The following is a 16242-nucleotide window of genomic DNA, read 5'->3' as shown; positions in this document are numbered from 1 at the left end:
CCAGGACAGGCAGTCTGCGGTTGGCGGCCCCTCCTTGGTTGCGGCCAACGGATCGACCATCCGCACCTTCGGCCCGCGCAACGTCACCCTCTGCTTCGGCGGCCAACGCTTTGCTTGGACGTTTGTAACCGCAAACGTGCCAATGGCTCTGCTAGGCGCCGACTTCCTCTGCGCACACGGACTGCTGGTGGGCGTCCAACGGCGTCGTTTAATCAACGCCGAAACCTTCAGCTCCCTGGTATGCACATTGAGCAGCTCCGCGCCGACCGAGCTGGCATGCGCCGTCCCGGCGGCGAACGAGTTTGCTCGCCTGCTCACGGAGTTCCCGGCCCTCACGCGGCCGACGTTTTCGGCCGTCGCAGTACGGCATGGGATCGAGCACCACATACCAACCACGGGCCCGCCGGTCTACGCCAGGGCCTGCCGCCTCGACCCAGCCAAGCTCGCCGTGGTGAAGGCCGAATTCGACGCGTTGGAGCACTTCGGCATCGTGCGGTGCTCCGATAGCGCGTGGGCCTCGCCACTGCCCATCTTGCCAAAGCTGGGGGGTGGATGGCGCCCGTGTGGTGACTACCGCCGTCTCAATGACGCTGCCACCCCCGACAGGTACCCGATCCCGCATATCCAAGACTTCTCCGCCCGTCTGGCGGGACGGGTCATTTTTTCGAAAATTGATCTCGTACGGGGATATCACCAGCTACCTGTCAGGGCGGCCGACGTCCCTAAAACGGCAGTCATCACGCCGTTCGGCTTATTCGAATTCTTGCGGATGCCGTTTGGTCTCAAGAACGCGGCTCAGGCGTTCCAGCGCTTGATGGACGGCGTGCTGCGTGACCTGCCGTTCCTTTTCGTTTACCTGGACGACATCCTTGTCGCCAGCACGTCCCGGGCCGAGCACCTCCTCCACCTCCGAACACTGTTCGGGCGCCTCAGCGAGCACGGCCTCATCGTCAACCCGGCCAAATGCCACTTCGGCACGACGGCCGTTGATTTTTTGGGCCACCACATCACCAAGAACGGGGCCGTGCCGCTGCCAACCAAGGTCGAGGCCATCACCACGTTCCCGCGTCCCTGCACCATAAAGGCCCTGCAGGAATAGGAATTCCTGGGAATGGTGAATTTTTATCACCGCTTCGTGCCCCGCGCTGCTCAACTCATGCGGCCCCTCTACGAAGCCCTCCGGGGCAAGCCGGCCAAGCACGACATCGCCTGGTCCGCAGCAATGGATGTGGCCTTCCAAAGCTCAAAGCGGGCCCTCGCCGACGCAACACTGCTCGCTCACCCGGTGCTCAACGCTCCCATCGCCCTCACCACGGATGCCTCCGACTACGCGGTGGGCGCCGTACATGAGCAATGGGTGAACGGGGTTTGGCAGCCACTCGCTTTTTTCAGCCGGCAGCTCCGGCCGAACGAGCTCAAATACAGCACGTTTGACCGTGAGCTCCTCGGTCTACACCTGGCCGTCTGCCATTTCCGCCACCTCCTGGAGGGCCGACCTTTCACGGCGTTCGTCGACCACAAGCCGTTGGTTTACGCCATGGCCAAGGTCACGGAGCCGTGGTCGGCCCGCCAACAGCGCCACCTCTCCGCCGTGTCGGAGTTTACCACGGACATCCGGCACGTCGCCGGCAAAAACAACGCCGTGGCCGACTGTCTTTCCCGGGCCAGCGCGAACGCGGTCCACCTGGGCGTGGACTTTGCGCTTATGGCGGCGGACCAAACCACCGACACCACGGTGCAAGCCCTCCGGGCGGCGGACACGGGCCTCCGCCTGGCCGACATCCCCTTCGCGGACACTGTCCTGCTCTGCGACGTCTCCCAAGGCCAGCCTCGCCCCATCGTGCCCGTCAACTGGCAACGCCGCATCTTCGCCTCCCTCCACGGCCTTTCCCACCCGGGCCGGAAAGCTTCCCAGAAGCTGGTGTCGGCGCGATTCGTCTGGCACGGCCTTCGTCGGGACGTCCGCGATTGGACCAGCACCTGCACGGCCTGCCAACGGGCCAAGGTCCACCGACACACCCAGGCCCCGCTGGCACCTTTCACCGTGCCCGAACGACGTTTCGACCACGTCAACGTGGATCTGGTGGGCCCCCTCCCCCCGTCACGGGGGTTCACACACCTGCTCACCATGGTGGACAGGACCACCAGGTGGCCAGAGGCCGTTCCCCTCGTCTCCACCACCACCGCCGACGTGGCGCAGGCTTTCATCGCCACCTGGGTCGCCCGCTTCGGCGCACCGGCGGACATCTCGTCAGACCGCGGACCACAGTTCACCTCGAGCTGTGGGGCGCGGTCGCCCGCAACCTGGGGGTCAAGCTCCACCGTACGACGGCCTACCACCCCCAAGCAAACGGGTTGTGCGAGCGATTCCACCGCTCCATGAAGGCCGCGCTCATGGCCGGCCTTCAAGACGGCGGTTGGGCCGACTGGCTGCCGTGGGTCCTTTTGGCCTCCGCACGGCCCCCAAGGAGGACCTCCAGGCATCCACCGCCGAGCTGGTCTATGGCCAGGCGCTACGCGTCCCGGGCGAATTCGTGCCCGACGCTACCAGTCCCTGGTCCGCAGCTCACCAGCGCTCGGACCTCCAGGAGGCCGCCCGACGGTTTGCCCCCGTGCCAACATCCCACCACGGTGACCCCCAGTCCTACGTCCCCCCAGCACTTCGCACAGCGGAGTATGTTTTTGTGCGTCACGACGCACATCGGGGGCCACTCCGGCCGCCGTACGACGGGCCCTTCCGGGTGCTGCGACGGGACGACAAGTCGTTCGACATCGGCGGCAGGTCGGACCGGATTGCGGTGGACCGCCTCAAGCCGGCGCACGTGGACGTCGACCACCCACCACGGGTGGCCCTTCCGCCGCGGCGAGGCCGCCCCCCGTCCACGGTGCCCCCCACTCGACCACCCACCACCACACCGGACCCCCTCCCACGACCCGCCAGGGGTCGCTTCGGCCGGGTCATCAGGACCCCCCTCAAATTGACCCTGCCGGTGCAAGTCGATTCTGGGGGGACGTGTGTAGCGGCTACCGCTGGGTTTTCACAATCGCCTTGCACCTATCAAGGACGCGGAGCGATCACCATGCCGGGCTCGTCCAGGACGCCCGGGCAGGCCCGCGCTCAACTTGCCAGGCCGCAGCCAGGACGCTGGGCCACGCCCCCTCTCGCCTTTTCTGGGCAAACGCTCCGGGATAATATGTATATATATTGCTGCCCGATAAACGGGCTTTTCAGAGTGCCTGAGTGTTTGGTTTGATTAAAGCAACTCGGATGAATTCCAGCTTTTTGTCGCGTCCATTCTTCCGATCGACGTGGGAGCCCCAGCTCCTTCATCGTCATAATTATCATCTATATATCTATCGATCTCCAAATAAGGGTACCTTCTGACGTTGTTCCCATTTCAACTTTATTTTCGAATACTTGTATGTACTTTACGATTCCATTGTCAAGTTTGTGTTTGGAAGATCGTTCCAAATTGGTTGCATGAACCATGGATGCTGCAAGCCTGGTTGTTGGTCCTCTACCAGGTTGTTGTTTTTTTGGGGGGGTTTTTTTGTATACAAGATCGAGGCTCATGTAAGAGCTCACATTAATCACACAAAAAAAATCAAAGGGACACATAAAACATATAATAAGGGGAGTAGACAAGATTGGGAGAGGGGGAAGGACACAAACACATTTGAGAGAGGGACTTTGGGAGATCTGTGGGAAGGAGAGGTCTTGGGACGTGGGGGGTGGGGGGGGGTGGGAGAAGTATAAAACGCATGGACACTGGAAGGACTTCCAGGAAGGAAGTTGGCAATTCAGAAAAGTGGATGTGGGGTGAAATTTTTCGGGGCCTGCATTTCCCCCCCCCCCCCCCCTTCCCACGCCTCCTCCCCCAAAGCCCTCTCCCTCCCACACATCTCCCTGCTCTTTTAAATGTTGTGTGCTCTCAAGTGTTTGTGTGCTTCCCATTCTCTTGTCTTCCGCTCCCTCTTTTTATATATTTTGTTTGTCTGGTTGATTTGTTTGTGAAGTAAATGTCAGCTCTTTCACGAGCCTCGATTCAGTGTACAAAAAAAAAAAAAAAAAATTTAGCGGGGGTAGAAAAGATCAAGGTTTTGGATTGGGGAAGATAAGAGATGGTGGTGAACAGCCGTTTTAAAGACCTGGAGGGAGGAGTGGGATTGAAGAGAGTGAGGGAGTTTGTTCCAGAGGTGGGAGAAAAGAGAAATGAAGGTGAGCAGAGAGCCTAGATTTTGGCAGTTTAACCATAAGAGGGTTGCTGGCAGATCTTGTGCAACCTGTAGGAATATTTGGGGCACAGATCACAGACAGAGCAGGGGGAGCAAGGCCGGAGAGGAGTCGGTGGAAGACAGAAAAACCACCAACTTGCCTGCGGTGAGTAAGTGAAACCCCCTCGGAGTTAGCTTCATTGCGGGAGATTCCAATGATTTTTTTTTTTCCAAATGAGGTTCACCGGAGGGGACTATAGGTTTGATTTCTGTCTGTCCATCCATCCCAACACACCTGTGTTTTTTTTTTTTCACTTTTCCCACACCGTTTAACATATTAAACTGAATCTTTGTACATGCCATTATTACCAGTTCGAGTTTCAGTGCGTTTCGTCAATTTTTCAGTTATTCCCTTTATGGAGTTATTCCCTTTTTGATAAAATATCACATCGGTCGGGGACATGCATTCCAAAGCAATTCTTGCTCTTGTTGAACTTTTGAGTATCTGATATTAATAAAGGATGGTGTGGAAGACCGATCACATCCTGTTGGTCAAGATCCATGCAGTAACACCTGGCATGTGACGTCTTTCCTTGTCCGACAACAATGAAGGGGTTTTTGTTTTTTTTATTTACCTGGCAGACCTTCTTTACTCGCAGAAAAATTGTAACGCGTTGGTCAATTGCACGACGTATCAACAAAATACTTGGAATAACGTCTGAATAAGACGTGTTGAAAATGATTGTTTCCGCTTCATCTCCGAGCTGGCTTTAAAAATGCATTTCAATCCGCTTGGTGATAGAAATATTGGATGCTTGTGGCTCTTCTGTCGCATCGTACTAGAATTTGTATCTGGAAATATGGCGGAAGTCTTTTTGTTTTGTTGTTCATACCTTGTCCTTTTTTTTAAAAAAATCTTTTTTATTTATTTCTGCTAACTCCCAGGAAATGCACGAGCTTGAACAGCGACAAGCAGTTGCACAAGCCTGTTTTCTCTCGGAGCAAGAGGCAGCGGCCAGGTAACTTGTACCTTTATGAATCTCCTTTTGCTTCCATTGGGTGACCTTGTGGGTGCTGCCTGAAATTGCTAATAGTGCTGGGCGATAATCGTGCTTTAGATTTTCTATCGCGATGACGACGATGGAAATTGATTATCACGATAACTGTGTTTGGCGTTTTACGTGTATTGGCTGTGCTTGTTTAGTGTCTCTCAAAAGATACACCTGTATTAAACGCAGCTCTATAAAATAAAGCAGGTAATAACATATGGAATGTATATTCTCCATGATGGAATTTAAATTGTGTATCATCCATCTCCTGTCGGTGTCGGTTGGTCGGTCGCCCATTTTTCTCAGAGATGGCTGAACAGATCTTCGTCAAACTTTCAGAGGTTCATCAGTGAGTGTGCCTCGGAGTGTTTTAGGCCCAAAAAAAAGTTGTTTTTTGGGGATTAAAAAAAAAAACGCTCGAGTGCGGAAGCCTTTGATTAAAGACGGTTATATAGAAGTACACATTCGCATAAATAAATACAAAACGATCACCAAACATTTGAACACAAATAAATCAAACTTCCAGAAGTGTACAAAGCTGGTAGTACGGCTTCTTCTTTTTCCTAATCAGCATCGCACTCAACTCAAACGTGATAAACAGCACATTCAGCAGCACATATTCAACGAAAAGGTGAAATTATGATTTCTGAATTGGATGTAATTGCTTTTCCGTTATATTTTCCCTCATTCCAAATACGTTAGTTTCTTTTTCGCTTGAGCAACGCCGGGTACTCCAGCTCTAAACACTTGTATACTTTACTCGGTATACAACTTTGTCTCGGGGGTAACATAGGCTTTGTGGCTGCAGCCTCATGTGGGGGGTGGGGAACCAGGAGAGGGGCGTCAATTCTCTATGTAAATGTGTGTTGTGTAGCGCCACCTGGTCAGGGTGCCAGAGGGTATTATAATTTCTTTTTTTACCTTGGAAACACTGAGGTTAAATCAAGCCCCCTTTGCACGGCAAGGTTTTTTTTTTTGGTTTTTTTTTTCTCTCTCCTTCTCATTCCCCCTACCCCAAAAGGGAAGGGCCTGTCAAAACCACCCCTTCCCCCTCCCCCCAAAAGCTGTATATGTAGTATATCCTCTCCCTCTCCCCTCACCTCTTGCATCCCTCCCCCTTCCACTCCCCCCACTCCCTTCCTCACCCCTCCCTCTCCTGCCTCCTCCCTCCCCCCCCTAACCCCCTCCCCCCACCCCCGGCAAAGCTGGGAACTCCTGCTTGTTAAGCAATAAAAACAAACTGCCAACTAATCAGAGCCAAAAGTGCTTTTAGTGTCGATTGTCGATCCGTCTGAGTTTGCTTTGTCTGTGCATGAAGTTGTGTGGAGGATTTACCTCCCAGCACACCCCCAGGGATGATCATTTGACCAAACTCAGTTACAGGAGAATTTATTAAAGGGAGGGGATAAACATGTACATGGGAAAGCTGCCGAATAAGCAAGTAACGGGCCAGCTTCTCAAATTAAAACACAGCAGGCCAGGGTTTATATACTGTACAGAAAATAATGAAAGGAGACTTTAAAGATTGGAAGGCATAATAATTGGGGGCTGTTTAGTAAGGGAAAAGTTGTAATCTTGTCCACGCAGGTTTGCCGAAGGTCGGAGCCTGAAAACTAACAACAGGCTCTGTTATTACAGGCGAGGGGTTGGTGCTGCTCAGCTTTGTTCAATTCCCAGAATGCTCAAGGGCTGCCTGGTAACAGCCAAATGTATGAAATCCCCGACAGTTGAACACTCAAGGAAACGGGTCAACGATCGAATATGAGCGTCCTCGGTTTGCAGAGTTTTGGCACTGAGGGCAAGGACAAGCAGGTCATTTCGTTCTTCTCCTCCTTCACCATTTGTGATGCACCTAACGGAGACGGAATTACTGTGGCGTGCATTTTCATTGATTTGTTAATCCCATTTTTATCACACGTGGGATTGCTTGGCATTTATTATTTGCAAAGTTCGACCTCAAAGGTGTTGCTTCAATGCCTGAAGATGGTCATGTGTGACTTTCTTCACAAATATCCCCATTTAGCATGTGGCTTGCCGCATTCCAATGGATTGGGAATTGAGTATCCTCATCCCTCCATACAAGGGATGCGCCGTCGGCGAGCGGCTTGCCCGGTGTGCGCCGTCGGCGAGCGGCTTGTCCGGTGTGCGCCGTCGGCGAGCGGCTTGTCCGGTGTGCGCTGTCGGCAAGTGGCTTGTCCAGTCGGTTTGTCGAGTCGCCTTTTGTGCAAACGGAGTAAATATTTCATCCAGGCAAGATGAGGTTTGACTTTTGACAAATTGCAACAGAATTATGAAATAAGGTTCGAACACGTGCAATTCGGACTATTGAGTTTATGTGGATTATTGTATGCTACATGGTTCTCAAGGTGCTACTAACCTTATTCATATTATTGTGATATCTTGATAATGAGGTCCACTATTGTGATGTAGGATTCTGCTTTGTCACCCAGGCCTAATTGCTAATTGTAATTTTCTGAGTTTGTGTGCTTCACTAAAGGGAACCGTGTTTTCTAGGTGGCGTACGCACTTTACCGATCCCATTTGATTTCACCACAACCCAGCGTGCTGCTCAACATGTGGTGAAGGAATCCGTGGAGCCCTACTCAAAAGTGGAATTTGCTGCAGAGCTCAGGAAAGAGTCTGCTCCGGTAAAAACATGAACACTGGTTTCACACGCACATTCGACAAGCGGTAATCTTGTGCAATTCATATAAAATATGTGGTTTGGTGTCTACCTGCACATCTGTGGCCGATGCATTTGATGGTGACTTATCCAATCAACCAAACTTGATAGGGGAGCTAAGGGTCATTTAGAAAAGAGGTTGTAGGAACTTGATTTGCCCGTCACTCGTCCCCCTTCTCCTCCCCCTCAAGCCGTCATCTTAAGGTATGTCGATAGTCCATGTAGTAGAAAGAAATGGAAACACCTGGGTAAATGAGGGGCAGCAAGTATATTGAAAGCAACGACTTCCAAGCACGTGTTGCCCACGTGTTAGTTAAGCAAATAACATCTTGACATGCTTTAGGGTAATGTATAAAAATGCTGCACAGGCCTGGTTGCGTCTTGATTATGGTCAGCATGGCTGGAAGAGGAGACCTCAGTGACTTTGAAAGAGGGGGGATTGTTGGGGTGCATTTGGCAGGAGCTTCATTGGCAAACACTGCTCAACTTCATATTGTTTCACGAGCTACGGTGTCTAAAGTGATGTCGGCATGGAACTCTGAGGGAGATAAATCATCAGCAAAGGCCAACAGTTGGAAACGCATGCTCCAACATCGTGATATCCGTGCATTAATTTGAAGTGCAAGACGAAGCAGTCGAGCAACTTCAGATGAATTGGCTGCAAGTATCAACCTGTGGCACGAACAACCAGTTTCATCAAAAACTGTCTCCCCAGAACTCCACAGAGCGGGATACCACAGTCTGATTACAGTGCAGAAACCACTCGTCACACCTGGCAATGGCCTACCAGGCAGTGGAGAAATGTGATGTCAGGTGAATCGTCCTTCACCCTATTCTAGACGAACGGATGAGTGCACGTGTGGCGCCAACCGAAGGAACACTCCAACCCCGAGTGCTCGTTCCAACAGTGAAGGGTTCTGGGGCGCATTTCCTGCATGGTTTTGGAAAAGTCATTCCTTTTGAATGCAAGGCCGATGGTACCGTAGCGATTGGTGAGTGATCTTCACCCCATGTTGCAGCAATTATTTTCTACACAGAGCAATGTCTTCCAGAATGACAATGTCCCCATCCACGGAGCACGTGTGGTCGGTCCCCCAATGGTTTGATGAGCATGACGCTAACGTTATCCATATGTCTAGATCAATGATGCCAGTTTTGATGCAAGCAAATTACAGACAAACTTCAGCGAAGTTGTGAAATTATACACAAGTGATTATGACGAGTTCGGATGGTGAATATAATTTTATGCACTGAAAACGGGAGAAAATTTTTTTAACTTTGAAGAAAATTAAACAATTCAGTTTTAACTGTGAAACAAACCCTCGGAACAATCATTTGAGAAGGACAAAATGTCAACTTTGTCCATGAGACTTGATCTGAGTGAAATGGAGGTGGATACTTTATCCTTGGCACACACCCAACCTGTCCACCACGTTTCGTCCGAATCTGTCCAACTTTTTGAAGTATTCCTTTTTCACAGACAAATATGGGCGAAAACATAACCTCCGTCCACTCTTGGTGCCCGAGGTAATAATAACAGCATAATAATAAAATGAAAGTCATTGCAGAATACTGATATTAACTGTACCTGTGTTATCATTTATTTATTATTTTCTTTATTTATTTATTTTTAAGGCAACTCTTGTATGTATGTATGCATGTATGTCTGATCATTATAGAATCAAATTGCTCGGCCAATCTTCCCTAAATTTGGCATACGTGCATGGGGTACCCATGGTTTGGTAACGGGTACAAAACGATCATCTTTGCCATCACTCCCTCAAACCGACCCATTCTCCTTCCTCCTTTACTTACCTGCCTTACGTCCCTCCCTCCCCCCCCCCCCCCCCCCCCATCAGTAAGAAATGACTCATCGGTACACACCTGCACCGCCTTCCTTTTCAATGCTCGCAAGTATAGAGACTCCAGACTGGTTGAAGGCCCACCCACTTTAAATGCCACTGTAATGACCTTTATCAATCGTGACTTATTCCGCACATTAAGATAACTACCAGGAAATCAAATTAAATGACAAAACACTGATCAGTAAGGAATTTGTTAACATCCGCATCACACGAGAGCTAACACCAAATGAAATCAACTTCCTGAGAAGATACAATCTTTGCATTGATTTCTTATACATAGCATCAGTATTTCCATCAAAAGTTAACTTGTTATCAATAAAGGTTCCCATGTATTTAAATTTGTGAACAACTTCCACCTCATCACCATTTATGGTTACAGGCTCATGATTGTGACCTTTCCGAAAGTCCAAAATCATCTCTTTAGTTTTATCCACATTAAGAGTAAGGCAAAAGTCCCCACACCACTTATTCAATGTGTCAATCTCGTCGAGGTACGATACAAAGGATGATTGATCGGAAAGACAGCCAACAATGGCGATATCGTCTGCGTAATTAAAGTTACAAATTTATTTAAGAGCCACGCATCCATTAGTGTACAAACTGAACGGGAGAGGTGACAAAACACAGCCTTGTGGAGCACCAGTATTCAAGATTGATAACTTAGCCTTGCGGTTGCCATTTTTATCGGCACTGGGTTTTGTTATCCAAGTTTCTCCAGGATCGAAGCTCGAATGTCCTCGTTTCCTGTTCTCGGCCGTTTCAGATTCCAGCTCTGCCTCGGAACGTGGTGCTTCGACCGTTCCATCTCTCTGGGGCAAAGAGGAAGTACGATGACTATTCCAATCAACGGAAGCAATTTGTGAGCATCGCGGAGAAGATTCTGGCATTTCACCGGCGCACACCGCTCAGATTTCGAGTGCGCAGCCGCAAAGACAACCTCAAAGGTACGGGATCCGAATCGGATGCATTTTCATGAATGATTGTCGCATGTGCCGTTGTCATGGATTACGTTGACAAATCCTTGAAAAGCTGTTGAACTCGTCTGTCTGTTGCAGGTCCATCGCCCCTGTGCAATTCTGGCCCTCTGAGCCTCACACAACCCCAAACTCCGAATCTGTCCACCTTGGCACGGGCTCGTCCACCAACCTGCAAAAGCCAAGCCCAGCTGGACGAAGAGGAGCTGGCGGAGTTGCACAAGTACGTGCGGCCTTCGTGGCGATGCTTTATGGAAATGAGTGCAACTTTGAAACTTGTGCAATGTTTGTTTTTACTTTTCTTTTGTGCACAAACTACAGGCCCGTGGAAGAAAGAGGTCACGGTGTCATAGGCAGTGTACTGACATTGGGGCATTGGGATAATGCGGATGCAACAAGAGGAGAATGAATGCGATTCAGCATTGAGACTGATGTGCTCGTAGAAGGGGGAGGGTTAATGAGAGTAGCAAATGTCACCGGTAGGGATGGAGAGTTACCTGAGACCGTGTATTGCCAGCTCCAGTGAATAGCTGTGGCCCCATGAGGAAATCTGGAAGCCCGGAAAGAACGTCTTTGTCTGCCACCCGGAGAAGGCTTTGCAAGCGAGTTAGTGCACCAGACTGGCAAGTGTCCAAGATGTGTCCGGAGACGCAACCCTGTCCTCTTGTTCGAGATTCGGGACGTCCATCCAGCGTTGGGAGCGCAGCAACAGCGAGGACAGGCCAAAGGGAGACCAGGGATTTGGACCTTGGGCACCAATTTGAGCTCAAGGTGGTCCATGAAGTGAATTTGAGGATTTGCCATCCTATCGGACATCTTGAGGTAGTGAGGCTTTCCCGTGCCAGGAAATGTTTTCCTGGTAGTTCATTTGTTGAGTTGGGGGTTGAGGTTGGTCGGTTTATTACCCTTTGCCAAAAGTTACTGCATTGCATTTGGGTGTTTTTATTACCTCTGCCACCAAAGGTGGATGGAGGTTGTGTTTTCACACCTGTTTTTGTTGGCAAAAAACATTTTTTGGACAAGTATGTTGATCACTCCGGTTTGTGTGTTTGTCTATCCGCTCACTTATACTTGCGTACAGGTCACAATTTTTAACCGATCTTCACGAAACTTCACCAAATGATAGTTTGTGGTCCGACAAAATCCTTTATATTTTTGAGGTCAAAAGGTCAAAGGCCAAATTGGAAAGACCGTGTTCAGTCCAAAGGTCAACAACCATTTCAAATTTCTAAAATCCTCAATTTTCATCCGATTGACTTGAAGTTTGAAGACGATTTTCATATCGGCGAACTGAATTCAACCACCAACTATTTTTTTTAAATGTCAACATAGGCCAAAAGGTCAACATAGGCCGAATTTCTAAAATTGTCAATTTTCATCCGATTAACTTAAGCTTTGAAGACTATTTGCATATCAGGTCACTGAATTCAACCACTAATTATTTTTGAGGTCAAAAGTATTCTCCACTGAGTGCCATGCTACTTTGTTCTCTTTTGCCAAGTGTCACTGAGTGATTTTTCATGTTTGTCTGTCCGTTTGTGAACAAGATATCTCAAAAAGTTGTGGACGGATTTGGACGAACCTTGGGAGACCAGTTGGGTGTCTGACAAGGACGATTAGATTCCATTTTGGTAAAGATCTGAATATGAATTCGGATATGAAAATTATTTAATATTGTAAGTGCTTCTTCACCATTGGGAGATCGGGCTAAAACAAACATACAGCATGATATCTCCGAAAGTTCTGGACGGATTTGGACGAAACTTGGTGGAGAGTTTTATGTGTGACAAGGACGAATCGATTCTATTTTGGTGAAGATCTATCTGAATATGGATTCGGCTACAATAATTATGATACAATAATAGGCCTGGTGTTGGCTTAGCGGTTAGGGTGCCGGCTTGGGATCCGAGGATCCTGGGTTCGAATCCCGGTCGATCACTGAATTAACGCCAGGGGGGTTGACTGAGCCTGTCATCCTTCCGAGGTCGGCAAATTGAGTACCAGCTTGCTGGGATGAATGATCACGGTGTGTACCCCGATTTAGAATAGGTATCGTATCCCTGCGCATCGTAAGAGCGTGACCAAGGGTTGGCGTCAGGAAGGGCATCCGGCCATAAAAACATTGCCTCAAACAGGGAACCATGATTGTCATGGGGCCCGCAAGGCTAACCCCCGCTCTAGCGGGGAAAATGGCCTTAAAACGATCATTCATTCATGCATTTCTTCAATAATTAATTTTTAAGTTATTCTTCATAGAGAGATCGGGTGAAAAGCAATATATTACATGATATTTAAAATAATGCCTCCGGTGACTGTCGGCGGAGGCATAAAAAGGTTATGGATGAGTTATGAATAAACTAGATGGATGAGTTGGTTAGGTGACGAGAACAATCAGATTAGATTTTGGTTCAGGTCCATATCCAGATCCGGCCTATCGTTTGATACAAAACATAAATTGTTCACCAGGTGGAGGTATGCCCTCGACTGAGTGCCGTTGTAGTTTATTTATTTATTTATTTTGGGCCGCTTCTGTATTGTACCTCTGCCACTAAAGGTGGATGCAGGTTATGTTTGCACTTCTCTTTGTGTGTGAGCAGGATATCTAAGGTCGATGGATTTGGAGGAAACAGACAGTTTGCGTGTGCGATAAGGGTGAATTGATTGGATTTTAGTGAATATCTTTTTGCTCTTCCACATATTTCTTCCTCTTTCGTGCGTTTCTGGCTCTTTCGTGCATTTCTGGCTCTTTTGCGCGTTTCTGGCTCTTTTGCGCGTTTCTGGCTCTTTTGCGCGTTTCTGGCTCTTTTGCGCGTTTCTGGCTCTTTCGCGCGTTTCTGGCTCTTTCGCGCGTTTCTGGCTCTTTCGCGCGTTTCTGGCTCTTTCGCGCGTTTCTGGCTCTTTCGCGCGTTTCTGGCTCTTTCGCGCGTTTCTGGCTCTTTCGCGCGTTTCTGGCTCTTTCGCGCGTTTCTGGCTCTTTCGCGCGTTTCTGGCTCTTTCGCGCGTTTCTGGCTCTTTCGCGCGTTTCTGGCCAATTCCACGAGCCTCAACAATGTATCCTAAGGACCTGAAAGGAAGTCAGTTTGGTTGTTTCTGTATATATTTTTTTGTCTGTCGATTTGTCTGTTTTTGTCTGCACAGAATGTGGAAACTTAGGCCACAAATGCCACTTGGTGGTGGCCAGTCATGCAGGGTTTTGTTTTAGGGGTTTTTTTTTTTAATGTTTTTTTTTTTGTTTTTTTTCCAACCGAGCTCCTCGAAAGTGTGTACAACTGTAATTAGAATGTGAGTGCTTGTATAAAGCATGTACCACGAGATTGGCACTCTGGAGAGTGTACATCCGCAAGGCTGAACAGTTTACGTTTTGTATCCCACTTGTCGGCCGGATCTGGATTCAGACAAGAAGCAAAATCCAATCGGCTTGTTCTTGTCGTCCAACCAACTCATCCATCTAGTTTTGTCGAAATCCATCCACAAGTTTTGAAATGTCGTGCTTTATATAGTTTTGGGCTCCATCACTCAATGGTGAAAAATCATGTTTAAAAAAATAATAATAATAAAAAAAAATTATTGTATCCGGATCTGGATTCGGATCTTCACCAAAATCTTGAAAAGTGCCGAGTCGTTTCGTCTTTCGCACACCCGACCTATCCACCAAATGTCGTCCGAATCCTTGCACAGCTTTTCGCAATATCTTGTTCACAAAGACAGGTGAAAACATAACCTCCATCTACCTTTGGTGGCAGAGGTAATAATTACAATGTGAGTCTACGGTACGTTTAGCTCTAACACAATTTTCAATGCAAGTGCAATGTTCGCTCATGCTCGTTTATTGTTGTTGAATCACATTGTTAAATTATTTTGACGCATACTTGTGTGCACCTAACATGAGCTACCTTCTACCCTCCCTGCACTTTGTTCCACTTTCTACCTGGAAGATATCAATTTAAAGCTCAACCCATCAATCCGCGCCTATTCAAAGAGCCCGCGGTTCGACCCAGGGTCTCGACCTTGCGTGCACCTCATCACAAGGTAGTGCAAAATGCACTACCAAAGGAGCACGGAGAGACCCCCCAATCGGTGGACTCTCAAGACGACGCTGTTACGTTTCAGGCACGTCCTGTTCCTGTGAGGATTTTGAAGGGTGTTGTGGTGAGTGTGACGCAGGTCTTCCTTCCGCAGGTCTTCCTTCCGTTCCTCCATTTGAGCTGTCTCCATGTTGCGCATGTTTAATCTTGTTCAATATAACATGGGGTTCGTCAAAATGACTTGTGAAAGCAACTTTGGTCATGGGTCCACAAGTGCAACAACCTTTCTCAATACTTGATACTTGTCTTTCTTTCTTCTCTCCTTGCCCTATGGTAGTGGAGTTGGGAGTTCTTCTTCTTCTTCTTCCTTGCACTCCCATTTATTTATTTTTCTCTTCCGCCGTTGTTTAATGAGCTGCTTTATCTGACCCATCACAGGGCGTTCCTTTACGTCATGCAAAGTCTGTAACTATTCCGGAATCTCCAGCGTTATTATTGAAGCGCAGACAACGACTGCAACGCGCTGAGGTGAACATGCAATCCGGTACACTAAACGGTGATCATTCTTCGTCGGTTTGCTATAACGTGTTTGCTCATCCTCTGCCTTTTTTCTTCTTCTTCTTCTTCTTCTTTTTTCTTCTTTTTTCTTCTTTTTTTTAAATTCAGGCTGAAGAGCTTGTTGCCCCTGTAGTCAAGGCCCCACGTAAGCCACCATCCTTGAACTCTGGCGGAGTGCCTCTGCAACCTATGAAGTGCCTCTGGCCCACCACCCTTCAACCTTTCTCTTTCGACGCTCGGGAGAAAGTGCGAAAGGCAGAGCTAGATCGCAGGCTTGAGCTGAAGCGACGTGAACTCGAACAGGTAACACAATATGCGTGCCACACTTACAGGGTTCTCGTCTCCCTCCCTCCACAAGGGACCACGACACGTGGGTTAGCATAGAACCTTCAAAGCGCGCCCATCATTGGCACACGCGCTCCTCCTCTCTCATTCGACGACTCGGATGAATGAGTGTTTATTTGAATGAACCGTTGCGTTCGATGAACGGAATACTCGGGTCGTTATGATGTCCTCTCTCCTTCCATCCAGGTTGAACCGTTCCATGCTACGCCTCTCCCCGACCTCGAGCACATCACGTTGCCAGAGAAACTTCCGAAGGCACCCACGAAGCTTGAGCCATTTGGTCTGCTGGTGGAAGAGCGTATCGCCCTCCGTGTGCAGCAGCATGCCCTTGATGTAAGAGCACAGTAACTTTTCGGCCTATTTTTGTTTTCATGTTTGTTTGGTTAAATGAGTGATTTTTATTTATTTATTTGTATACCTCCGCTGACGAGGTCGGCTGAGGCGTTGTTTTCCGTCCGTCCGTGATGGGTTTTCGTTACTGCGATAACTTGAGAACGGCTGAAGGGATGCAAGTCAAACTTGGTACAG

The 16242-nt window shown here is 48.9% G+C and overlaps 1 protein-coding gene across 2 annotated transcripts in view; it reads left to right on the top strand.

Moving 5' to 3' along the window:
• Positions 1 to 16242, top strand: part of TPX2 (TPX2 microtubule nucleation factor) — a 42513-nt gene that overhangs the window by 20937 nt on the left and 5334 nt on the right. The window contains exons 6-13 of one of the 2 annotated variants that reach the window (XM_068116694.2): positions 5161 to 5234; positions 7779 to 7912; positions 10576 to 10756; positions 10868 to 11009; positions 14722 to 14935; positions 15250 to 15339; positions 15478 to 15672; positions 15901 to 16047. In XM_068116694.2, the coding sequence (XP_067972795.2) occupies positions 5161 to 5234; positions 7779 to 7912; positions 10576 to 10756; positions 10868 to 11009; positions 14722 to 14935; positions 15250 to 15339; positions 15478 to 15672; positions 15901 to 16047 (1177 nt within the window). The remainder of the gene's footprint in view (positions 1 to 5160; positions 5235 to 7778; positions 7913 to 10575; positions 10757 to 10867; positions 11010 to 14721; positions 14936 to 15249; positions 15340 to 15477; positions 15673 to 15900; positions 16048 to 16242) is intronic. The other variant, XM_068116695.2, reaches the window with a different exon arrangement.

Source organism: Myxine glutinosa, chromosome 5, assembly GCF_964187855.1.
Source record: "Myxine glutinosa chromosome 5, kmMyxGlut1.1, whole genome shotgun sequence".
In the NCBI taxonomy this organism is placed as follows: domain Eukaryota; kingdom Metazoa; phylum Chordata; class Myxini; order Myxiniformes; family Myxinidae; genus Myxine; species Myxine glutinosa.
Note: the sequence above shows the minus strand (reverse complement) of the source record. Positions and strands in the feature narration are given on the sequence as shown.